The 27,517-nt window shown below is 42.1% G+C and overlaps 1 protein-coding gene across 2 annotated transcripts in view; it reads left to right on the top strand.

The window, feature by feature from the left end:
• The window catches only part of bcas3 (BCAS3 microtubule associated cell migration factor), a 382,954-nt gene that overhangs the window by 109,301 nt on the left and 246,136 nt on the right, over positions 1 to 27,517 (top strand). For both annotated transcript variants that reach the window (XR_013845568.1, XM_080053534.1), the window contains exons 16-19: positions 657 to 807; positions 21,352 to 21,476; positions 21,603 to 21,768; positions 22,107 to 22,204. Coding sequence is in view for 1 of the 2 variants with exons in the window: in XM_080053534.1 (XP_079909660.1) it covers positions 657 to 807; positions 21,352 to 21,476; positions 21,603 to 21,768; positions 22,107 to 22,204 (540 nt within the window). In the remaining variant the exon portion in view is untranslated. The remainder of the gene's footprint in view (positions 1 to 656; positions 808 to 21,351; positions 21,477 to 21,602; positions 21,769 to 22,106; positions 22,205 to 27,517) is intronic.

Genomic DNA, 27,517 nt, shown 5'->3' with positions numbered 1-27,517 from the left:
GTGTGTGTGTGTGTGTGTGTGTGTGTGTGTGTGTGTGTGTGTGTGTGTGTGTGTGTGTGTGTGTGTGTGTGTGTGTGTGTGTGTGTGTGTGTGTGCTTGTGCTTGTGTGTGTGTGTGTGTGTTGCAGCAGTGTGTATGGCCTGTTGATTGGCCTTGATTAACAGACTGCCAGGCACTAGAAGCAGAGCTACAGCGTTTGTGATGTAGCATCTTGAGCTGGTTATTTGCAATCATTCCACTGGAGGCCTTGAACCCTGGGTTGTGTGTGTAAGGGGTTGGGGGGAAAATATTCTGCACATTCAGATGGATGGATGAATAGATAGATGGATAAATTGATTTAATGTGCAGTATTCAAAAAAAGGAATTCTGTATAAAAGGTTCCTCCAGCATTATTGGACTGTATATGTGGCTTTGCTCTCAGGTAGAACACCCAATACGAGTCATTACGCACTGAAAACTCCTTAGTAACGCCTGTGTGTGTGTGTGTGTGTGTGTGTGTGTGTGTGTGTGTGTGTGTGTGTGTGTGTGTGTGTGTGTGTGTGTGTGTGTGTGTGTGTGTGTGTGTGTGTGTGTGTGTGTGTGTGTGTGTGTGTGTGTGTGTGTGTGTGTGTGTGTGTGTGTGTGTGTGTGTGTGTGTGTGTGTGTGTGTTTTCCAGCCAAACTGAGCAGTCAGGACTCGTACAACAACTTCACCAATAACAACATGGGGAACCCGCGCCTGTCCCCTCTGCCCAGCCTCACCGTGGTGCTGCCTCTGGCTCAGATCAAACAACCCATGACCCTGGGCACCATCACCAAACGCTCTGGGTAGGTGGCACACACACACACACACACACACACACACACACACACAGACAAAACACATAAAACATGCTCTCGCACGTGCCCACACAGACACGCAAACTCACTTGCACACAAACATACACACGCACACACACACATGCACACACACACACACACACACACACACACACACACACACACACACACACACACATACACCATACATACAACACAGCTACAGTATAAAATTATCCCATCCACAGTAGTACAGTGTTTAATGTTCCTTGAGTCACTTATCACCACATGTATGTGTTAGGTATCACCTCATTTAAACCCTCATTCTACATGTTTAAGCCACATAGCAATGTATGCATGGTTAATGCATGCTTGATAACATATGTATAGGGCCGTGTCCATATGAAATGGTACAGTATGTTTTGAGGCATTCAGAAGCAGTTTGTATACAGTGCATACATTCACAGGTGGGTTTGAACTTTGTATAAGTGTGCTAAAAAGTCCTGAAGGCATATTGAGTTTGAATATTTGTTTTTTACTACAAAAAGTGAACTAACTAGATGAGTGAATACCTACTTATGATAAAGTAATATATACATCACATATCAATATGTTTTTAAACTAATAATAACTTTGTATCACAGTATATTGTGCTAAGGTTGACCGTAAACATTTAGTTACTGTTCATTGCATAAATCGGTGGGTAAATTAGGTCTCTCCTTATTTTTGTTGAATAAACCAACAGAAAAAAAGCCATCAAAATGTATATATTTCAATACACACAACAAATACAAATACAACAATACATATTTGATTTCTCTGAATCCTCTTTATCCTTCTGTAAAATATAATTAAAATTAAAAATTAAATTAAAAATTAAAAATTTAAAAATAATCCACATACACTGCATGTATGAATATATAGTCTCCAGAGGGGGGTGAGTGTACAAGGCCTAATATTGGAAACCTTCACAAACTCTACTAATAAAATGTACAGTTTGGGCCACCGTTGAGGAACATTTAAATCACACTGTGTCACATGTGTACTCTGTCCCATTAATCACACAGTATAAAAACACTGTATTGTGTCAACAGTGGCCTTGTGTAGGGCCCGGGCTCCTCCAATCACAGGGCCAGCTGATTCTTCATGGGCATCTTTCTGTCTCAGGTCCGCCGCCTTGTTTGCATAGGAGTAATGAAACACAACACACATGCAAACTTGTTGTGTGGGCTGTTTGGAAAGCGGCTAAAACACGTCATGCATATCACGAATAGAAATCAAACCTCAACAAGGTCCTATTAAGTCCTATCAAGTGCACTGCAGCCCTGCTGGCCTCACATATCAGCATAGAAACAACTTGGTTTTAAAAGAGAAAAAAAACACAGCCCTGCTCTCATGCACCTCTGTCCTCCGGCTTTTTTTTTTCTTTTCCTGGATCGTTGCCATGCATTGAAATCATGTAGTTTTAAGACCATGAGCAACTACAGGCCTTTGCTAAGTGCATTTACATACAGTACAGGTGGCTCCACAAATACTGGAGGATTTTAATATTTTTCATTTAAATGTCATTTTCATGAGCAGTTTGAATGGGAAATGCTCTAATGATTCAAACAGACGGCGGAGGGATTTGATATTTGAAAAGTAGAGCTTTGAGGATGGACATAGACACATGATCCATGTGGTCAGCATCAACAACATTGGGCCATTTTCCAAATGATTAAGAGGACCTGCAACGTTCATTTGGTTTGTCAAATGTATTACTGCGATTGAGCTATTAACTAAATATGTCTCATTAGTTATAGACCTTTGATGAGAGCTTGTAGGTTGCTTTTCTTATCGGTACATCATTTGCTTTGCTCAGCTATTTCTTCAGCTCTTTGTAATATGTTATAATCTGGGTGTTCTTTTTCAATTGTTCAGTCTGTTGTGTCCCTACTTTGGTGTTGAATTGTCTATTTAATTTGTTTAAACTCTTATTTTGTACTTTTGGTGAGCTAGTTCCATTAGTTTTAATTTGAAGTGCTATTCACTCAGTCATTGCTGTCCCCCACCCCAGTTTGTTTTTTTGTTTTTGACATTCAGCTGTCAGTACTGTTACATTTTATTATTTTACCTCCATGTTTGGTTTTGTCAGTACTTTTATTAATGTATTGATATTTCTGACTGATGCTTATTGTTGTAGCATTGCCCATCATTTCCTTGTCAGTAACAGTTTAGTTATCGCTGTGAAATAAGGGCCAGTTATTGTTTTTAAACTTTTTAAAATACTGCAGCCAAGGGTGCTCTTGTTTTGACACCAACAAAAACATAATTTTTTTCCAAAACCTTAATTTGAAAAACGTTAATAAAACTAAATAAAATGCATTTTTACAATATATAACTTAGACTTAAATCAGGCACTTTATGATCAAATATTGATCAGAAAGGTTTTTAGGTCGGTCAAGCTGGTGACAAATAAATTCTCTGTATTTTGCTCTTTTCTGAATACGGTGATGTTGGGCGCTTCTTTTTGCAGATGCAGACAAAAAAGAAATGTCCAGCTCTGCCTTTAAAAAAAAATAAAACATATTTTTAATGCTTTATTGCGGGGGTCACTAACAGGCGGACCGCGGTCCGGGTCCGGACCCAGACGCCGTCCTATACGGACCCGGACCTGTAGTCAATCAATTATTTAAGTATTTAAAATTTTGACGGGGCGCTTCTATTTTGACCGGCGCAGCTTTTCTAGACTTTACGGTACTGGTTTAGCGAATCAGGAAATGCTTTCGAGTTAAGCCATCCCGCCTCCTGCTACTCAGGCAGCCAATCGAATCTGTGCATTCCCGGCTCAGGCTGGCTCACAGACAGAGACAGTGAGCTATCATGCGAGAGATGACAGAGAGAAGTGCAAGAATTACGAGAATTTCAGCGAAATAAGTCAGATTTAGAGTGAGAAAGACAGCGGGAGGAGAGTGAGAGACAGCTTTCTCTCTCGCTCGCCCGCTCGCTCACCGGCTCCGTGTGTCGCGAGCGAGTTAACGAGCGATCAACAGCTGAGTTTTTTCCTATTATTTACTATCTATGGTTTTTTCCCCTTTTGTAAGACTGGTGAAAACCGGTCAAGGTGCAATCATGTGGACTCTCTATTACCCTGATGTAGACCTATGTGTGAATGACACAGACATAAGATTGACATAATCACCAATCGCCAGCAGCACTGCATCTACTGCCCACAACAGCAACAGGAAAAACATTATTTAAAAAAAAATGTTGTATGTAGTTTCAATTATCTACATTTTAAGTTTTACATATTCTTAGTAATGGCAGAATTTATAAATACAGGTTAATTTTTTAGCAAGACATTTGGCAGTAGCCCCCACTAACATTAGCGAAAGCTAGTGGTCATCTGTCCCTCAGTCCAGTTGTTAAGCATCTGGCTGCTAGCAAGTTATGTTGTTTTGTTAATTTTTCTATTCATCTTAACTATATTAAATGTTGACCTTTTCTTTTATTATTTTCCCCAGAATGCTCCGATTACATTCTAAAAACACAAAAAAAAATTACTGGGGGGGAAACCCCCAGACCCCCTACAGGGGTTTAGTTTCTGACATGTCACTTTTTCAGAGCTTTTCAAAATTGCAAAATAAAAATCCAGTATTAGACAAAGTGGGAGATTACCATGTTAAACAAACATAGTAGGTATAGTGAAGTTTAGAAATGATACATTGAAAATATTTCTCAAAATTATTAAATTTTTCAAAAATGAATCATATATTTTCTTTATTTTAAGATTATTATTATATTTATTTTCACCATTTTATTTTTAAATGCAGCCCTTCTCTATGAAGAGATTAGTTTCAGTTGAGTCACTTAAATAATACATATATCTTCAGTATTATATATCTATAATTATTTAAAAGTGAGAATAAATATTGTTGAAATGTTTTTGAATTGTTCTTTCTATATTGATTGATTGGTCAGTTGTTAATTACATGCAGACGTTGATACAACTACTAGGCTACTTCACTATATCACACTGAATCATAACGCAAGTTAGACATTATGATGTTCCGGACCTTTGCTTGAGGACATTTTCTCTAACTGGACCTATTTGAATTTTAGTTGAATACCCCTGCTTTATTGGATAGTTTGTAGAGACAGAGATGAAATGGGTCCAGAGAGGGGAATGACATGCAGAGAACGACCCGGGCTGGATTCTAACCCGGGTCTGCTGTGACTGAGCCTCAATGGGCGGGTGCTCTGACCACTACACCACGATATATCGGACTGGATACCCATCCAAATTCCAGTCTTTTTTTTTTTTATTTTATAGTCTATGAAAGAAAATTTTATTTTAAGACCATAGCTATCTGCTATAGACCATTTAATAATTGAGTTATGTAAAAATGTAAGTTCTGATGCTGTTCTGTATTCAAACCGTTGAACAGAGAACTTTTAAATGATATGATATCGGACATTATCGGCTTCGGCAAATATCCAAAACCCAGTATTGGGATTGTACACAAAAAATAGTGGATCTGTGCATCTCAAATACATAACATCCACCTTTTGTTTTTGAGATCAAAACTCACTTTCATCCAGTTTACAGCCCAAACTGCTTTATGTCTCTTCAGGACAGTGCCCTTGTGGCTAATACTTGATCCATCCATCCAGTCCAGAGGAGGCGTCAGTATTAATGCATCAGGACATGCAGCTGTGCAGCTTGCTCCTAACATGCACTCGGCTGCACCAATTCACCCAAAACATTCACACACACGCACACACACACACACACACACACACACACACACACACACACACACACACACACACACACTTGAGTGAAGCAGCAGGTTTGGCCCCAAGAGTGGGGGGTGATATCATATGCTTTAACGCTATACTTGCACAGGAGTGCCCAGGCACCATCTGTCTGTCTGTACAGCCAGTCCTCTCTCTCTTTTTTAACGTGTGTGTGTGTGTGTGTGTGTGTGTGTGTGTGTGTGTGTGTGTGTGTGTGTGTGTGTGTGTGTGTGTGTGTGTGTGTGTGTGTGTGTGTGTGTGTGTGTGTGTGTGTGTGTGTGTGTGTGTGTGTGTGTGTGTGTGTGTGTGTGTGTGTGTGTGTGTTTTGATAGTATAGAGAGAGAGAGGGGAGTCCGGCAGCTGTATTTACACCTGTATGAGCAGATCCCTGTTGGCAGGGCGGCAGAAGAACACACCAGCTGCTTAACCTACATTCCCTACCAGGCTGTCTTTGTGTGACACAGACATACACACACACACACACACACACACAAACACACACAACAACAACACATGCACATAGACATGTTGATGAAGCTTTTACTCGCTTTGTGTGTCCAGGCCAACTGCAAGATTACCTTCATAGACCCTGACACGCATGCAGAGTAGGTTTAAGCGGTATTCAATTTTTCATCCCTTTAAACCTACCCCAAATTCCCCCCTGTCCACTGTATTACAGTCGGTACCTATTACAACTTTGTTTTACTTTAGTTTTCTATTTAACAAGATGACATCAAACTAATCACGGTGATGTTTACCTTCGCTAGTCACTGATTTATACTGAACATCATAATGTTACACAATACAACCTGCGTTCCAAACATAATCACAGCATATCATTTCCTTGTAAAGTATTTGAAGCTGCATTCTTCTATTTAAGATGCTTCACACAATCAAGCAGCAGTGTCATTCGTTTTTATGTGTCGGCCATCTTTTCTTTGTAACGGTCCCTCCTGAGAAGAGGCTGTCACGTGACGCGTAGCGAGAATTAGCGCTTCGCCTTAAATAGCTTTGCCCTTTTTATAGCGTCTTCAAACACAGCCATTGGTGTTGCTGCTGGACACGGACACACACTCTTAAGGCATGTATTACAATCATACACCGCCACATTACACAGCATATTATTTAATGGCGGTTATTGAAGAAATACTGTTGCTATTTTTAAATACCCGGGGCTACCGTAATACTGCATATCCCAACCCTAATGCGGACCACCAATGTGCAAAATGCTGCTGTTTGTCTTCAGTTGTCTTACATTTTAAGATCTAAAGAAAAGCTCAACGAGTACAGATAAAGACCCCCCACCCTCCCCTCTTCATTTAGATGTGGGTGTTTTCCCCCTATCCAAGCATAGGGAGGTAGAGTCGGATGTGGCCCCCCCATCCGCCCTGATAACCCCTCCCTCCACACACGAGGCCAGGTCAGTTTAGCACGGGGAGCACAGCCAAAGCTTCTGCTAGGCCTCAAAGTCTCCAGGGAATATCCCAGGGCAGGAGAGGAGTATCCCCTTGGTTTTCCTCCCGACCATATTTGGGCGGAGGGGTTGTCCCCAGATGACTTGAGAAAACAAATTACACTGGTCACAAAAAAAAATAGATTCTCTTTCTGGTTATGTGTCTCTGTCAGAAGTTAAGCTGTGAAAACGATTAAGAGAGAGGGAATAGTCAAGCACTCCAACCAGCTCCCAAGGAATGTCTACTCTCACTTCGTCCCCTACACTCACCCAGAGTTGTGTTAGGACGGATTTATCTTAACAGCAAAAAAAAAATGCCTGTGATACATTTGGGGATTTACAAGAAAGACAATCTATCGCAGACTTATCCCATCGACACACAAAGTCGGGACTTTTTAACACCGGACAGATGAGATTTGTTTTTCAAAATGCGGGCACATGGTCGGTAGCAAATGCGTACAGAGTGCAGGCGAGGTAACCAGATAGACAACAGCTCAGATAAAAATGAACGGGACCCTATGACCCTGCTTACAGATGTGTCCCTCAGATTACTTTAATACATTTATAAGAGCCCGGGGCATAGTGCTGCAGCCATTGTCTTTATAGAGAGCCTCGCTAGAGAGAACAGGGGCTTTGAGAATGAGTTGCCCCCGTGTCACATGACAGCCATTTCTAAAGCATTTGCACAAATCAACTCACTTGCTACTCTTGTGTTTTTTTAACGGATCGGCCTTTAGGGCCAACAGGTTAAGAGATGGAACGTGTGAAAGGATTGTTCCGGGAGTGGGGTCAGCACCCTGGCAGGCCGATTACTCCTGTCCCTCCCTCTCTCTCTTCCTCTGCCTGCTCTCACTAACACACACACATATGCCCACACACACAGACACACACACAGCCGCACACACACACACACACACACACGCACAAGTGCACACACACACCCATGCATACCCATACACACACACACACACACCCTTGCGCGCGCACACACTATCCCAGTCCTCTAGCCCTTTTACTTCACTGACCCATGTTTAACTCATGTTTCCCAACATGCAACTGACCTGTGTGGGACCCTTTCCATAAAACCTGTTGGGTCACAAGCCAGCTAAAAAGGCAGACCATATTCCCAAAATGAACTCATTCTTTTCTTTCAATCCAACCAGTGTGCTATATGGTATTTTGATTTAAAGGTCACATATTGTTCTCATTTTCAGGCTTCTCAAGCTTCCTGGTCAGCAGTGGAAGCTTTTGACACACACACATAGACAGCATAACATTCACATCATGCAGGGGAGACAATCAACTTTTTCTTTTAGCAGAGGCTTTTTGTGCCTCTGTGAAATATATTTGGGGGGCATTTTGGATCATTCCCAGAGCAATTTGATCAAATGTTTGGCACATACCTTGTATCCTCTTATAAGTGGCAGCCTACCGCCAGGGTTCTCCGAATCTGATACAATACTTTTTAACACCGCTTAGAATTCAATTGAATGCAGACAGCATTCCCATACATAGTTGTGTGTGCATGAAAGTAACATGGATGCCTATAGCTTTCCATTTTCGACTGTGGCTTTGCAAATGTATAACAATCCAGTTAGAATACCCCCCCCCCCCCCCCCCCCCCCCAAAGTCATTTTCTATTTTACAGGGGGCAAAATGCCAAATTCATTTCAAGCCCCTGCTAATTTCCTACCCTGGGTCTGACTTTAATTTGACCATACAACCAGCACGGCTCAAAACAGTCTGCGGATAACACTCCAAAGTGAGCTCCAAATCACTTGACTGTGGCAAATGAGCATTTTAGTTGAGAAACATGCATACTAAGGCTGACTGACAATATTTCTTTGTAATGTACTGAACTTTTCTATACACACACGCATACAAATAGGCACCTCTATAGAGGGGATGTCTATTAAGGTGAGTTCTAAAATGGAGGTCTCAGTTCACAAGGAGTCAGAATTCTCACAGTAACTTCTTTGACTTGATATTTAGTTTTATTTCCTCAACTTTCTTTTCATGGATTTGTCTTCAATTATCTCCCATCACTCCGTCACGATAACATTACAGTCCAGCCAGGTTAAGTAGGAGGGCTGGATTCAAAGTGGTATCCCCAATGCCCGCTCGGCCTCTGCTAGCCCCGTGGAGATGTCACTCCATTTGTCCATGGCTCTCTCTCCCACTGGAGTCCATCCATTTACCCAGCTGGGGGCCCATATTGCGGGGGGGGGGGGGGGGGGGGGGGGGTCTCAGCAGGTTTCTATAGGCTCCGCTCAAGGTCCGTCCAGCCCGCCCTCTGCAACTCTTTGATAAGTGGCAGTTTAGCCAGGGCCTCCGTTACACCAAGCAGCATGGTCCATTTGTCAACTCTGCACTCTAGGAGTAAGACATCACGGGGCAAATAGTTGCTCCCCTGTCTCCTGAGTAACATTTTTCTCTACACATCCATGTACCAAGACTAATTGAAGGGGGTGTGTGTGTGTGTGTGTGTGTGTGTGTGTGTGTGTGTGTGTGTGTGTGTGTGTGTGTGTGTGTGTGTGTGTGTGTGTGTGTTTTTTGTTAACGTTGGGAGGGCCCCTGGCGGATGCGGCAAACAAAAAAAAAAGCGATAAAATAAAGAAGTCCTGCAGAGTGCTTTAGTTGGCCCAGGATTGTGTTGTTGGAGACTCGGGGAGGGGGGTTGGCTGGCGGGGGACAGAGTTCAGTCTCATCGGACCTTTATTGCAGTGGGGAAAAGGCTTATTTACTGTAAACTGTTTACGGAGCTCTGTCACTATCTCTGGACATGCAGCATAAACACAGGAACACACTCCCACTCCTAATGTCTTGTAAACATTAGGAACACGCACAAACTGACTGAGATAGAGAAAGAAAAAAAGAGGCTACACTCGGGATGACTCTTACGCACACACACGCACACACACACACACACACACACACACACACACACACACACACACACACACACACACACACACACACAAACTCACACACACAAACACACACACACACACACAAAGATACACTGTGTAGTTGTTACCATAATCACAGTGAATACACATTTGCCCACACCCTCGCTTCCCATCAGGCCATGCACATACGCAAGACAATGCACCGCCATAAATACACACTCACACTAAAAAAAGAAGTCGCACACAAACACACACACACAATCCCCTTGTCTCAACAAAGCCCGGCCGACGCTGGTATTTTTATTGGTGTCCCCAGTTATTATACAAATGGGATAAACTTCATACTCTTCTTTTCTCAATCTTAACAATCACCCATTGTGTTTTTCTCTGTTATTTTGTACAGTGAGATTCAGACCTATACACATTGTTTCTGCACATAAAGTATACCCTGTCCCTTTAAAAAGTCAGGGAGAACAACAAAATAAAACATGACAGATGACGGAAGGAGAAAAAATCAAAGTCTGTGGACATGCTTGTATCTGCCAGATATATGGTATCACACTTTACAGAGCTGGATGAATCACTAAGCGGTCCCGCAAGGTTTTTTGGAATCCATCTTAGCTCACGGACATTCTGTTTCCTGCCTCATGTGCTGTGCACTTAAACAGACACGTCGAAAAAAGTATGTAAAGTGAAAAGTGTGTGTGTGTGTGTGTGTGTGTGTGTGTTTGCTCCACAGTGTGCTAGTTTAATAATGTTTTTTCCGTCTATCTCTGTACTCCCTCCCTCCCTCCCCACACCCCCTTCTCATGAAGACCCTACCTCTTTGGGGCGGGATGTTTTGCCATTAAAACTCCATGGTGAGTTTTTTTTGCCTCTCCCCTTTCCTCGGCTCCCTCGGCAGCATGCAACCGTATACGCACACACACACACACACACACACCGCCTCCTTTACCGCTCATTTGTTTCCTGCTATAGTTTCAACACATTCTGCAGAGTTTGTGCAGTCATTCCCCGGGGGGGTTGGGGGGGGGGTTCTTTTCTCATCTTTTTCTTTTTGTCTTCTTTTGGTTGTGCTTTTGGCAGACCTTTCAGAGTTTTTTTTGTCTGTGTATGTTGAGCTGTAGTATGATGATTCAGCCTGTGATGTTAAAGCCATTACAGCACCAATATGAACACAGGACTTTTGTTGGATTTAGGATTTTATATACAGTACGCATATTGTATTACCAGTTATGGTTTCACATTTTAATTAATAACAGACGTATAAAAATAAATGTCTTGAGGTGGGTATCATAGGTTGTTGTTCCAGGGGACATGTTTACAGCAGTGACATAGCACCTCTCTGCTAACTGTGGGCTTTCTTTTAGCTTCTCTGTGTTCTCCTCTTCTTTTATTCTCTCCATTCAGACCCTCCATGATGTTTTTCCAAGAATAACGCCTTTGTGCACAAACACATGTTGTTTAAATTTCCTTTTAGCCTGCTTTGGTTCCATTTTTGCTCTCTGCATCAGATGTTTGTGTGTGTGTGTGTGTGTGTTTGCACGCAGTGATTGTGCTTTGTCAAATGCTGCTGTTGATTTAAAACAGTGTCCTGTGGGTGTTGTCTACCATGGAACATGTATTTTACAGACGTGTTTAGTTAATTAGAACAAATCATGCTCATTAAAATAACGATTTAACACTAATTTGCACCAACAAATGGTGTGTTGTAACAATGGCTGAAATGACCACATCATAATGTTAAGGGTGTTCCTTTAGCTTTACGGATAATTTTATCTTCTTTCAGCTAATTGTTAAGATTTTACAAGCAGACAAAGTTGGAGACTGGTTTCTTTTGTTTCACTCTAACCAGTTCTGCTATATGAAGATTTAGATTTAAAGGTCACACATTCTGCTCATTCAGGTTCGGAATTGTGATTTGTATTTCTACTAGAACCAGTTTTTCATGGTGTAGTGTCCAAATCAACCCTTTGCATTTCTCACAGTGCCATTACTGAAGCTCCTCTGCAGCTTTCTGTCCCTTAGCATTTTAGCAGCTAAGGGACGTATACTGTATATATTCAACTTCTCCCATAGCTTCCATTTGGACTTAAAATGACCTTCACTTCACTTTTTACTGATTTGGTCTTAAACAGCAAAACGTGGAAAAGCAAGGGGTTTTAATGGCCTAACTAATTATAACAGTGTTGACTTCAACTTTTACATTTTGAAATGCCCTGCATTAAGAATCAGATGTTTAAGGGGCACAACATCTTCCTATAGTCAAGGAAGCTTTTGTTTCTGGCAGTGGAGCTGAAGCGAAGGCTCTTGTCAACGCCCGCCTGGTGAAATCAGATGCTTACAAGCTTTTAAAAGAAGCCCCATTATGACAGAGTCACTTATGGAGAGATGATTGAATGACTCAGTCAAGTGAACTTTTCCTCTCCCTGGCTGTCTGCTCTCTCCAGCTCCCTTCCCTGCTGACTCTGTTCACTTTGACAAAATGAATAGCATGTGGTGCCTTCCCCGAGTCTTGGGTTTCCTCTTTTGTTGTGGGCAGTCGCTCATACTTTTTAATTGAAGGTTTTTTTTCCTTTCTTTCTGTCTTCATCCTCCTCCTGCTTAATCCATGGCCCCTTAGTGATTTCAGAGCGTATACTTTTCAAAGGTACACATCATTAGCATGGGATTCTTGACCCTCCACAATAACTGCCTTCCGCTCAAATTGGAGTCAGTTAAAAGCTATACTGTTTCTCTAATGGTGTATGTCTTGGAGACGTGAGCTATGACAGTCCAACTCACCAATTTCTCCTTCACTGTTCAGCATGCCTTCTGGCTGACAATTTTTACAAACAGAGCCCTCTTTCATTTCCTCTTTCAGGATACCATGAGCTGTATCATGCCTTCTCAAATGTTCACTGAGCATTCCCCAAAGCTTTCATGTTAAAAAAAAGTTTTTCTCGCAGGAGAGCTCACCTTTTCCGACCAAATGCATGAGGGCACGCCGACATATTTAATATTATTTGTACAATCTGACTGCAGATAATACTCAAAGACTTATCATGAAAAACTGACTTTTCCGGTGTTTGGGCACACTTTTTAGGTTATTGGCGTCCCTACCAGCACACACAAGCTTCAAAAAGACAAATATGTCAGTTTCTTCTGGGATGCTTATTTCGAAAAGGGGGGGATTTGAAGGTTTGTTCCAAAATACACCGACTGATGACGAAATTGGTCTGTTTTCATTAACATAAATACTCCCACGGGAAAGCTCACCAGAAACTCGGCAGTTGATTGACAAATCAAGACGCCCCGTTGGTAACCACACACACCTGGCTGAGCCTCCACTCGCTAATGCAACAACAGAGTAGAAGCAAGCTGCCGTGTTAGCTCATCCTCAAGCTACCATCACACCCCAGCCTCGAAGCAGACCGGGGCTGAATGGATTTACTTCATTTTTTGTTAGGCTATGTCCAGCAAAGGTTTGCAATCTGTTAGTGTGATCAAAGCCTTTTTACTGGAGTGTGGAGGAGACTGTGCCAGGAAGACTGAGCGACACCATCCGTCCGAAATGTAAGTAGTCCTATTGGTGTTTGTTTCCTGTCCGAAATACAGGTGATACTCATATTATTAGAATATCATGGACAATGAATTGGAATTGAGACAATAATTCATGCAAAAGGGGCCCAAACCAAGTAATGAGTACTGCATGATTATACTTTATAGAGGGCGGACATTTCTTTATTTAAAATCCCTTCTTTATTGATTTCATGTGGTATTCAAATTCATAAGCTGTAAGCCATATTAGTCAACATTATAACAAATAAAGGCTTGAGATATCTCACTTTGCATGTAACAAATCTTTATAATATATTATTTTCACATTTTAAGTTGAATTACTAAAATAAATTTACTTTTTCATAATATTCAAATTGTTCGAGTTTCACCTGTATTTCAAACAGCACACAGTATCACTCAGAAAAAATATATTGTCATCAGTTTGTAGCTTTGCCATAACAGATGTATGATGTAGGCCTATACTGTACATGTCAGCTAGGCTACATGATGTAACATTGAATGTGCCATGTTTTACAGGTATCTGAGTGACGGAGCCTGTGTTTGAGGAGCTGTCAGTTGACCAACCAGGACCGTCACACTATCTGTTCCATCAGAGGAGGACGTGTTCACTGGGTGGGACAGGTGGTCTTCTTCAGGGCCCAACAACAACTGGACAGTTACATACAAGTTATGGCTTTGCTTCTGTTTGATATGTACACTTCATATTTTCATTCCACTGGCTATGAATAAACTGCTTTATTTTTAAGGATGTTTTTGGTCTTTTTAAAATGTAATGATACTGTTTTATCAGAGAAAATCTTCAGCGAGATAAAGGGTTGTAATGAAAAATGTATAAATATATGCGGTCAGAAATTTAGTCCAACATCCTGACTATGAAAATGTGAATTTCAAGTAATCCTTTACTACAGGTAGCAAACAGTGACAGTAAGCAACACAATATATGTTTTAACAGTAAAACTGTATTATGAATGAGTGATCACAATACAAATGATACATTATCTACTAGATATTGAAATGGTGTCAGATCATTTGCAGCTCTGACAAACCTAAAGCATAATTATTTCAACCATACATTTTACAAAAGATAATGCCTTTCCAGTGAATCTTGACATGATTCAGGATACATTATTTTCCATTATGGTTAATGTACATTTTTACATGTCAACTCAGCATCGGTTCACAACTAAATCTTTTTCCACTCCACTGGGCTGTAGATCATTCCACAGACCTGTAAAGACAAACGTAAAACCAGTTGTTACCAGTTTAGAGAGTGTATGCATAAATACTTAGCTCATATTCTGTTATTGACTTTGACATAATTAAACAGTATTTACCTGAGGATAATGTCAGGGAAATCAGAAATCTTGATGCCATTTTCACAGTTTTCAGCTCAGACTCCTGTCTGAACAGGTTCAGTTGTACATCTTTTAGTTTAGAACTGGTTAGTGTGCCGATATTTGTGGTAGAAATGAAGGTAAACATGTTTACATTGGTTTCCATGCTGCATTGGCTAAAAGTAAACAAAACTGACAGCTGGGCGTGTGCCATGCCCATGTAGGTAGGTATAGAGTAAATGAGCAGGGCGGTGCATGCACGCCCATGTAGATCTGACCAGTCAGAGCAGACTAGGATTTTTGCGAAGGGGGGTAGATGTCAAAACCAACCTTTTGAGATAGAGAGTAGAAAAGGCTGGAAAAGGCGATGAAGAAATGGGCAATGGTAGAAAACTATTGGGTTTTTTGAACAATAAACCATGAAAACCTTTTCTATTAGACCTTGGAAATACACATTTAAAACCGAGATTTAGCATCATACGTCCCCTTTAATGAACTCATACATGCCTCGTATGGCACACAAGGGGGATTTTAGGGAAATAGAAACAGGCAAAACAAAAAAAAAGTCCTAGTTTCTCCTTGAACATTTGATGCCCATTTTCCAATGTTCGCTGAGTTTCCCCAGTGGATATCATTAGTTTAGCCCTAAGGCTTTTTCTTTCCAGGGGCTGTTGTAAAATAATAAATGTGACGTTGAAGGATGTGTCCTCCACATGACTGCCCTCTCTCTCTCTCTCTCTCTCTCTCTCTCTCTCTCTCTCTCTCTCTCTCTCTCTCTCTCCGTCTATATTTCCTTTCCTGGTCCCAGTCTTAATATTGGCTTCTTTCCTGATATTGAATGAACCACATGGTCCAGAATTAGTTCAAATGACAGCCGTGCACACATCTCTTTGTCACTGGATCGCCAGTTCTTTCATATTTGTTTACTTCAAAATAAATGGAGGCTGCCACTGGACTCCCACCCCTCCCTCCCCCCCTCGGAGGCGCCTCACGTTAGCCCTGGATGTTGTAATGTGAGGGGACTTTGATGCTGGATGTCGCAGATTGAATTATGCCCTTGAGAAAAAGCTATTAGCTCTAGTCAAGAGTCCTCATTTGTTAAATTAGAAGTGGAAATGACATGTGGGTAGTCGTCTTCGGTGGACTAAAGTTGCAAAGAAAATGGATCCCCACTCTTGTGCGACACAAAAGGAAATTTTGCGGAGGGAGAACGGGAAAAAAAAGTTTTGCCATTTCTTTAGTGACATCCCCTTCCCCCTTTCCTTTCCTCTCAATTCCTGTGACAATATTTATGTTTGATAATTCATTGATATCGGGTTACGTTTTGTATTGTTTATTGATTGGCGTGTTGGCCAACACTGGTCCAAACAGTAGCCCCTTTTACACAGCCAGTGAAAGCCGGGAATATGCCGGCCTTTCGGCCCTCCGCCCTGCTGTGTAAATGCGACAGTTGCGGAACGAGGGAAGAAAGGTGCGAGTGATCGTTCCGGGAATTTTACTACCTCGGGGGGTAGTAAGATTCCCGACACGATCAGTTCCGCCTCTCTGTTTAAATGCTCCAGCTTGTTGTTGCGGAACAGGGGGGCGTTTGACGTTCCATAGTCTACGTTCTAAACATGCGACCATGTTAGCAGTTGAAGGACGTGTGTTTAACATTAACCACGGCGGCCTGATGTCCCGTAAAAATCACCAAATAAAAGGAACGGTGTATAATCTAGCTGATCATAAGGTCCGTTGCTCAATCCAAACCCCCGCGCTTCATTTTGCAGAGTGTATGAGTCTATTTCTGCCCAGGAGAAGTTGTACAATGGAAAGCTAGGCTAGGCTAAGTAAGGGATAAAGTATAGCGAACGGGTCACTTGCTAGAAATAAAGACCGACAAGCTGAAGCAGGAGCCCGACGCGCAGCGGAGGGCTCTTGTTCAGCTTGAAGGTCGACCTAGTAACGGGGGAATAGTCTGCTCGCCCCGCTAGACTGTCTGCTTCAGCTGACTGAAGGCTCCGGCTCAGCTGTTAGCCACAGAGCTACTGTTTTGCTAACACATTCCGCCGCCGCTATTATTATCCTAAGTCTGAGCGTATATCCACACTTTATTTCTGTCTACAGTAACGTGACTTCACACACTGTGTGTATGTGTATGTGTATGTCTGATTGGCAGATCGCTGGCCTCACAAAGAGACTCGCTCACAACCAACCTGTCACACACACACACACACACAGAGGTGAAGCGGTCGGATTGATTTAGTCAGTTTGGTTAACTGTCCCAGTGATGTTGGACTCAGCGCGTAGCGAGATCAACTGGCACATCGTGGGGACAGTAAAATACGGCCCTCTTACTGCAAGCTCCAGCACTTCTGCTCTCAATTCACCGGCCATTGTTGTTGTTGTAAAGCAGCTGACCGACGCGGCGCTAAATGTTTACGTCACACCTGACGCTGTTTACAAGCACCTCTTTCATTCCGGAGCGCTGTGTAAAAGGGACTACTGATGCGCCAGCAGGCCGGCGTTGCTTGGTTCTGTGTAAATAACACAGAAGCAAGCAAAGCCGGCATATTGGAGTGATGTTGTTCCGTCAATATGCCGCAATCTCTGTGTAAAAGGGGCTAGTGATTGTCCTCCATATGTAGAGAGCTGTATGAGGCAAGCTGTTCCTCTCTGTTAATAGGGGCAGAAAGCTCAACATGTTTTAACCACTTCAACTGAGATCAAGAGGAAAAAGGATGATTCAAAACACAGATGAATACACTTTAGTGGTCACTGAGATGAGAACTGGGCTGTGATCCTTGGTCCTGTTGGCAGGCTGGGCGCCTCTTCAAAGAGCCCCTAACCCAGTGCATCAGCTATGAGACTGCAACAGGGAGCCAATATTAAGAGCGTTTTCTATCACAGACTTACAAGCACAACCCACTGCTGTGTGATCCTATGAGTGCATGCACTTTGTAATATGGTCCAATGGCTCCAAATAATATCTCTTAAAAGTCCCTTTCTTGCCTATGTGTCATTCTCCAAGAAAACATGTCCGATTTAAACCGTGTTTTTCCCTTTAACTTAGCATTCATCTTCCAATGTCCAAAGTCAACATCCAGGACTATGAGGAGAGGTTAGAATTGTCTTCTGGTACACAGTGTAATTCGCTGTGTGGTATATTGCGTCAGCCCTAAGCTCTCACTCCTCGAAAAAACCAACATCAGCCGGCTCTGAACTAGGATTTGTCTTCCCTGGGTTATTGAAACCAGTCAACCACAGGGTCTTGGGGGTGGGGAGGGGGGCTTAACATATTTTCCAGCCATAGGAAACACAAAGGCTTTTTCTGCGATTAAACACCTCACCAGAGAAGAAAAAGTTCCAAGTGTGCAGAAACTCCCCCCAAGTCTGGCATACTTTTCCTTCTCTGTATTCATGAACCAAAGTTATTTGGTGTATTGCCACTAACAGATGCCTCATTTCCCCTGTTACCTTACAACTTAATATTTATTTATCTATTTATTATTCTTCTTCCGGACAATTATACACAATTTTCTCTTTGCATATTCATACATATTACTTTGTGTTATCGTCCAAACGGTGGCAGGAGAAGCCAAAGGCTTATCAGGTCCCGCCCACAATATGCTAACTTAACCAGCCATTATGAAGGTTCTTGAACACTAGGGTTAGGGTTTTATGTTATGTCCCATTCTATTTTCCTTGATCTGGTCCAGGATTGTTGAGACAGAAAGGGGCTCCGAGAAAATATTTGTAGTATTAAAAACATCCCCTCATAGCTATAGTGGACACAGCCAACTGGAACTGTCTGTTAAATGCTTTATATTCTGGATATGCGCTGAGAAACAAATAAGAGCTTGGGAGGAGAGGACAAGGGCACCCTGGAGTTAGCCAACGCAATATCCTGAGTGTGACTTAATCTCCCCCCTCCATCTTCCTTTTCACAGACACAGGGCTTACTTCTGGAATATTTGGTTATTCAGTGTTCTCCCCTTGACCCAGCACTAATAAATACAAGCCACGAATCTTGTAAAGAGGCCTTTTCTTATGACTGCCTTCAACTACTTCCCCCTTTTTTGCCCTGATCTGTCTTTCACACGGCATTGGCTAAACAAAGACATCAACATCGCATTGCATCTAGGGAGTAATTTATGAGCTGCTGACAGTCTGGAGGGGACGCCACAGAAACAGAGTTATGCCAGCAACAGGTCTTTCAGCACCTAGAACCATGGAAGTTAGTTGAACTGCTGGACACACAGTCTGCCCCTTTATACACGCATTATTGTTAAGCTATAGTCTTTGTTACATTGCATTACACAGTGTATGACATTTTTTACACTCGGCTTCAAGTGAGAAGTCAATGAGGTCTGGACTTTTATAAGTGACACATTTCACACTTTTTAAACCATGTTCTGATAATATTTGAAATTGCATGTTGAACACTTGTGTATTAGTGGAACATGTGCTAAATATATCAATTATTATAATAGTAAAAATATAAAATTAAAAACATAACCTTACCAATGTTGATGTTTTTTCCCCTCATAGAACACACCCAATAATTTATTTAAAAACATATATATATAAATAAGATAAAATAAAACCTATACCCCAACATGCTACACCCATACAGCAGCCACAGTAAGAAGACTTATTACCTGAAGGTGGCTCAAGTACCAACATTATAGAAACGCCTGTAGAAGAAGCTTTATGTTTTTTTTTTGTTGAAAGGCCTTGTTTCTTGGTTCTTCGCAGCAGTTATTTTATCTGTAACGTTAATAAAGTTTTCTTACACAGAGCTCTTTTTCAGCGGTCTGGGCATCTATCCATTTCCTCTCATATGTATTCCATATACAACATAAATATAAAACACCTGTGCAACGTTCTGCTGAAGAAACCTTCCCTAAGACAATGATAAGCTCATCTACCACATTGTTTTATTACTTGCAATACAGAGTAACACAATAGATATACGAAAGTAGCTCTGCACTAGTGTCTTTCTTGTTTTAGCCTGGTCTTTTATCCCAGCATGTGAGCATAGACAGAAGTGAGTGTGTGGCTTCCACAGCAGTGTGGTTTCCCCAGAGGTCAAGGTTAAGCGTCCCTGTGGGAGTGTGTGACACCGCCGCAAGGCTTCAAGACCTTAGCCTGCCTCGTGCCTGATCTGCTGTGACCACGTTTTACTGTCCAGGTTGGTTATATGGCCGGACAATAATACCAGAGCCTCGCTACTGTTCTCTGATCATTGCCATATGGGGCAGCCCTATTGCAGCTGAAAGCTTGTTCTGTGTCCTCTTCCTCTCAAACAGTCCTGACATACTGAATAATCCAAATAGCTCCCCAGAAAAAGTCTCCCCTGTGGCCAATACCAAGTGAGTCATCGAGGAATTGAAGTTTGGAGCCTGCTGTTGTGACCTTACATTGAGTGTATTAGATGTATTGATTGAACATATCCTTTAGGTCATGTGCACTCAGTGTGACTGAATTGTCTCTTGCTCACTTCTATATGGAGGAGCAGGTGTGTCATTGAAGCAAGATACATAACTTTGAGTTATACCTACTGATATTGTGCTCAAATATCCAGCCTACATAGCCTGGAAATCCAGACCTGCCGCTGACACATTTAAATTTGCTCAGCCTGTTGGTCTGGACACGATCCATTGAAGCTCATTAATCATGTCGGAACATTCGGAGCTATCCCTCAAATTGTTCTACAGTATCTGACATGGGCGGGCAAGAGCCCTAAGTATGGGGCTCTGGGGCGGGCGTAACTTAACAGTGCTGTGCATATGCTGTCAAAGTTGTGATAGTTAACAACAAAGATGGCTGTGGACACGTTGTTTGAGTTTATACCGGCTTTGGCCTCGACAGAGGGCACTCAAGTCTTTCATTAGCAAGAAAGAAGAAGTTTCTGTGTTGCCGACAACCACGGCAAAAGTTTAATTGACAAGTTAGCCCTGCTGTTTTCTAAACACACTGGGCTTACTATGTCACTTTGTACATTGCTCTGATTGGTCGTAGTGCTATCCAAATGCGTGCAATGGTATTTGAAATGCATGCAATGGTGCCGCCCCTTGAGTTGGGAAGGTCTATTGCTCGTGGCCAGACCCTATATTGTTCTAGATATGCCGCTTTTTGGTTATAGACTTATAGGATGTGCGCATCAACAAAAAATATCATAAAAAAAAAATAAAAAGCTGAATTAGTGTGTATGCTAGAGCTTGTCGATGCAAGATAAAATGCAAACCACTGTGGTTTATATGTTTTAAAGCCCAGACATTCCACATCCGGAACATTACAGTATTGCCATTGCAAAACTCTTCTTCAGTTTTAAGGGAACCTACTGTGGTCCCCAATGTGGTCTAAATATTGACATAGCCGTCATTTGATAAAACTTGGAGCTAGCAATGTCCTTTTCAAATGTTCTCTTTTGGTTAAAGTACATAAACTACATGCAGTAGCTTTGACATTCTCATGTACAGTTTTTTAAATAATTTAACTCTTTCAACATTGTAATCTTTTTCCCCTTCTGAAGCAAAGCTAAGCCGCCCCCTCAGATCTCACCCAGCAAGTCCAGTGGAGGAGAATTCTGTGTGGCCGCCATCTTTGCCTCATCTCGTTCCTGGTTCCTCACCAATCCAACCATGAAAAGAGAGAAAGGTTCGACCCATTGGCCCAGTCCAAACATGTCTTCAATACCAGATAGCTCAACCACAACAACATAATGTAGTCATCATGTTATGTGGGGGATGAAGCAGTATTTTGTTTTTACCACATTCTTCACAGATCAGTCCAGGCAGTCGGTGGTCGACTCGCTGTACATCATCAGTTGCTATGGAACCTTGGTGGAGCATGTGCTGGAACCTCGGCCTATAAGCACGGCACAGAAGATTAGTGACGACACACCTCTGGAGCTCAACACCTGTCCCAGGGCCTGCTGGACTCTAGCCAGGTAACACTGTGTGTGGACCACTCTATCCCAGGGCAAACGGTCTAGTCAAAGTCAAAGTCTTGTATTGTTAGTTCTGACATATGTAAGACATGTATCAGAATTGAAATGGCGTTTGTCTCTGGCTCACAGTGGAGTTGGAACGATAAAATAAATAAAAAAATATAGAGTTAAACAAGATAAACCTAAACAATATTTACATAAGATCAATTCTAAATACTAAGTAGTGCAAAGGAATTGTCTGTGCAATATAAAACAGTATATATAAAATAGAATAGAAAGTCAAAAGTATGTCTAATATGATCAGACGTCAAAATAGTGGATTTGTCTTTTTGGAGCAGGACTCCTCATTGGAATGAGCTGCAGCCACCCTTCACCTCCAACCACCCCCTGGTGTTGGCCTCCGACCTGGTGCAGTACTACCAGTATCTTCTGGCTGGTAAGTGCCAATCAAAACTTGATTCTTCTTCTTTCTTTCTTGTTTTGTTCATATGTTTACACCAACAAGCGTATTGCTAGTATCAGGTTGTGTTCTAATTGAATGCAAAATAGCATTACAGAGAAGCGCAAATGCATAGTAAGTCAATAGAAAAGATGTTAATCAATGCAAATTGACTCTAGGCAACTCACAGTGGAGTGAACATGTGGTTCAGGTTTCAGCTTATTGGGATGCTGATGAAGAGGAAACAGTATGATAGTGCTACACGCGTACAAAGCTCTCGGTACCTCATCAGTTCTCAATTGATTTTGATTAGCATTCATACTGTATGGTGACAAAGGGCAAACTATTTCTCAATCCATCCATCCATCGTCATCCACTTATTCGTTGTCGGGTCGGGGGGCAGCAGCTCTAGCAGGGGACCCCAAACATCCCTGTCTCGGGCCACTTTAACCAGCTCGGACTGGGGGAGGTGGGGAGGGGCACATCATTTACAGTATCTCACAAAAGTGAGTACACCCCTCACATTTCTTCACATTTTTCTTTATATCTTTCCATGGGACAACACTGAAGAAATGACACTTTGATACAATGTAAAGTAGTCAGTGTACAGCTTGTATAACAGTGTAAATTTACTGTCCCCTCAAAATAACTCGACACACAGCCATTAATGTCTAAACTGCTGGCAACAAAAGTGAGTACACCCCTTAGAAAAAATGTACAAATTGGGCCCAAAGTGTAAATATTTTGTGTGGCCACCATTATTTTCCAGCACTGCCTTAACCCTCTTGGGCATGTAGTTCACTAGAGCTTCACAGGTTGCAACTGGAACCCTCTTCCACCCATTTATGACAGCATCACAGAGCTGGTGGATATTAAAGACCTTGCGCTCCTCCACCTTCTGTTTGAGGATGCCCCAAAGATGCTCAATAGGGTTTAGGTCTGGAGACATGCTTGGCCAGGCCATAACCTTTACCCTCAGCTTTTTTAGCAAGCCACTGGTCGTCTTGGAGGTGTGTTTGGGGTCGTTATCATGTTGCAATACCACCCTGCGGCCCAGTTTACGAAGGTTGAGTGCACGTGGTCAGCGTCGTACACAGAGGTTGGCTTTAGAAAATAGACGTATGAGTGCTGCCAGCATTGCTGAAGGGCTTGAAGGGGTGGGGGGTCAACATGTCAGTGCTCAGACCATACGCCGCACTCTGCATCATTAGAACATCATACTGGTCTGCATGGCTGTCATCCCAGAAAGAAGCCTATTCTAAAGATGATGCAAAAGAAACCCCACAAAAAGTTTGCTGAAGACAAACAGACTACGGACATGGATTACTGCAACCATGTCCTGTGGTCTGATGAGACCAAAATACATTTATTTGGTTCAGATGGTGTTAAGAGTGTGGAGCGGCAACCAGGTGAGGAGTACAAAGACAAGTGTGTCTTGCCTAGAGTCAAGCATGGTGGTTGGAGTGTCATGGTCTGGGGCTGCATGAGTGCTGCCAGCACTGGGGATCTACAGTTCATTGAATTCTAACATGTACTGTGACATACTGAAGCAGAGCATGATCCCCTCCCTTCATAAACTGGGCCGCAGGGCAGTACTGCAACATGATAACGACCCCAAACACCCCTCCGAACGACCACTGGCTTGCTAAAGAAACTGAGGGTAAAGGTTATGGACTGGCCAAGCATGTCTCCAGTCTTAAACCCTATTGAGCATCTTTGGGGCATCCTCAAACAGAAGGTGGAGGAGCGCAAGGACTCTAATATCCACCAGCTCCTTGATGTCGTCATGAATGGGTAGAAGAGGGTTCCAGTTGCAACCTGTGAAGCTCTAGTGAACTACATGCCCAAGAGGGTTAAGGCAGTGCTAGAAAATAATGTTGGCAAAACTAAATATTGACACTTTGGGCCCAATTTGGAAAAATTTTCTTAGGGGTGTACTCACTTTTGTTGCCAACAGTTTAGACATTAATGGCTGTGTGTCGAGTTATTTTGAGGGGACAGTCAATTTACACTGTTATACAAGCTGTACACTGACTACTTGACATTGTATCAAAGTGTCATTTATTCAGTGTTGTCGCATGGAAAGATATAATGAAATATTTGAAGAAATGTTAGGGGTGTACTCACTTTTGTGAGATACTGTAACTAAACTGCATATGCACTAAGGTCACTCTAGATCTATGTTTTAATTGTTTGTGTGACAGAAACATAGTCAGGATGGAAGAGAGAAGCAGCCTTGGAGCGTTAAGATCTTAAAGCCACTACGAGTCAAACTTGAAGAGTAATATCAAGAAAGACAATGTTGAACACAGAATGGAGCGTGCCGGTAAACACGCGTGACATACCGTCACTTTCTGATATAGATATACAAACTTACTCTTACTCTCCTCTCTCTCTGTGCGTCCTTCAAATTTATAATCCGAGCTAATTTATTTGAAAGGAAATTGAGTTTAAAATGTAATTGAATAACATGCTCTATCATAAGTCCTTCTTTCCTGTCGTTCTAATATGCCATTGTATAATTAAGTATTATTATTTGCAAAACATACTGATTTACTACAAAATAATGTTTAACTACCAATTGCATTGATGCTATTTGTGTCTTTGTCTGGACTTATGTGTGCTATGTTTGTGTATTGCACACACACACATCATAACATATAGCTCTCTTTATGTTTTGGTTACACGGGCTAAGAGGAGCATGTATGTTTTCTGTATGTACTGTATGTGTTATTAGTGGAGGGGTTGACCCCTAATCCCTGCTGATTTTCCATGTTGACTGTGTTGAAAGCCAGTCTTCTGCCTCTTATTAGTACCACATGCTGGGGACAGACCCCTCCGCTCAGCAGCCATAACATTCCCTTTTCTCAAAGACTTCAGAGAAAAGATACTTCCACCATTTATACCATTCCTTATTCTGCACCTTGGATATATATAAATATATATATATTTATATATATATATATATATATATATATATATATATATATATATATATATATATATATATATATATATATATATATATATATATATATATATATATATATATATATATATATATATATATATATATATATATATATATATATATATATATATATATAATATATATATATATACAGTATATCCTTTAGCCGGCCCTCGGGACATGCTAGCAGAATGCTACAAGACGCCGAACTCAGACCAATTAGCTGACACCCTAAACACTCTTAATTCAATAACAAGTACAGAGCAGTGAGCACTTTAGTTTGCCCCCTCTCTGAAAGGCCAATTTTCAGCAAAAAGCAAATGTGAGTGCACATGGATGGCCACACACGGAATCAATCCACCCCCTGGAATAGGCTGGCGTTTTCAGCTCCACTCCATAATTATAAACACACAAAATCTGTAATTAGCTTCTCGCGGCAGCTCCAGGGCAAAGTAGTGGCTGTGTTTAGCCCCTAATCTCCCCATTCATCTCCGTTGACTTTCTGCCGTGCTCCAGGTCTAACTGGTAGGAGACTTTCCTCAAATTAGTGCTAATGGTCCTCTCCTAGTGTCAGAGCAATGAGGACACGTTGGAGTGACGGGCATGGGCGTCAGCTTCCTCCACCTCTCCCTCTGCCAGCGATGGGCAGTGGAACTGGCCGCATAATGAGAGATTCATTGCATTAACATTTACATCCAATTAGCGATATCCAGCTAACACCGCCGTATCTCTTTATTCCCCCCCAAACAAACCAACCCAAGTGTGAACAGATTTTCGAGGTCAAGATGCTATAAACATAATTGTTCAGCCCCTCTACCCACTTCTTGAGCTCCTGCCATTTTCCCTCTGGGTATGAAGAGGCCCTATACACACCACCGACATGGAAGAGAGTTGCTCTCCCGAGTGCCACCTTCCATTTCTGCACTTTGCACCCGAGCACACACTCCCTACACCCTGTTGTTTCTCAGCATGCCAGCCCCCTCTCTCTCGGCCGCTTTCCTCCAGGGCTTGGCAGAGTAACAGAGAAGTGATCCAGGAGAAAGAGTTGATTTGACCTTAGGATGAATTTACAAGCACATCCATACAGGCCTGGTCTCTTTATGCTCAGCCGCCTCTCGTCGGCTGAGCATAAAGATTGTGGCCACTGCAGTGGAAAATGAATACACTACACTAGTCTGACTCGGAAGAACACATTGTGCCATCTAGGCCCTGCTTTACATTGCACACAGTTCTTGAAGACACTGTTGCACCATTAGTCATTGTGGTGACCTTTTGTTTCTGATGTGAATTGGTGGCATCATGGTGGTCTAAAGTGTACTTTGCAGTGCTTGTGTGTAATGGGCCTAGTAAGGAAAACGACCTACATCTCTTTATCATGGTTCAATAGGTTTCATAGAGCATAATAATCACGTTGTTGATATTTCATTTGTTTTATTGGTATTTTAATGGCCAATAAAAAAAAATAAAAAATCGAAGTATTCTAATAGATTTGGCCACCGCTGTATGTGGAATATTGCAATCCTTATGCATTACCTCGCACTGTATCGTGACAGATGGTATTGTGACACATGTATCGCGATGCCCTACACACCGTGATGCCAATCCACAGAGCTATTGAAGAGTGTAAGAATAGGGGTGTGAGGAATCTTATCTAAATGATCCTCTTGGCTTATTTTCCCCTAACAAAATATGTCTCTAGAAAAGGTGGTGGAAGGCGAGGAGGAGGTGGCGGCACTTGACTGACAGGCCGTGCTCTCCGGTCTCGTGGCTCTATATTGGATGACCCAGGCTGATTAAAAATGCAGTATGTAGGGAATGGAAATAGGAAGGGGAGAGGAAGGGCCGAGGTCAGCCCCAGACCGGAGCCTCCAGGACGGGGGATGATAAAAGGCAGCGGTGGCGCCACTTCATGGTCACTATCTCCACCTGTCCATCTGTAAGCAGCTATACTGGCAGCACTCAGCCCCTCGCAACATGCAGCACTACTGCCTTGGAGAGATAAGGGAAGAAAAGAGACACACATTATACAGTATACTCACAAGGAAGAGGAGATGCTGTAGTACGATCTGGCATCATAGAAGCAAGCCAAGTTTATTTTTATTTTTGTTAGTGTTTGGGCAATCCTCTATCTACAGTTGAAGTCAGAATCACATGAGTCCTGTCCGTGTCTGCTGAAGAACCCATGTGTCTATTAGGACAGTGTGTGAAAGTCTGTGGGCCGAAAGGTGTTGGAGCTAGGTACATAACCCAATGGCTACTCGTATGTGAGGTCACACCGTCATTAGCTACAGTCACACTATTCTATTCAGAGGGAGTTCCTTTTTTTTCTCTGTATGATT

Source organism: Ammodytes marinus, assembly GCF_949987685.1.
Source record: "Ammodytes marinus genome assembly, chromosome: 3".
Classification (NCBI taxonomy): Eukaryota; Metazoa; Chordata; class Actinopteri; order Uranoscopiformes; family Ammodytidae; genus Ammodytes; species Ammodytes marinus.
This window is presented reverse-complemented; position numbering and strand designations above follow the sequence as displayed.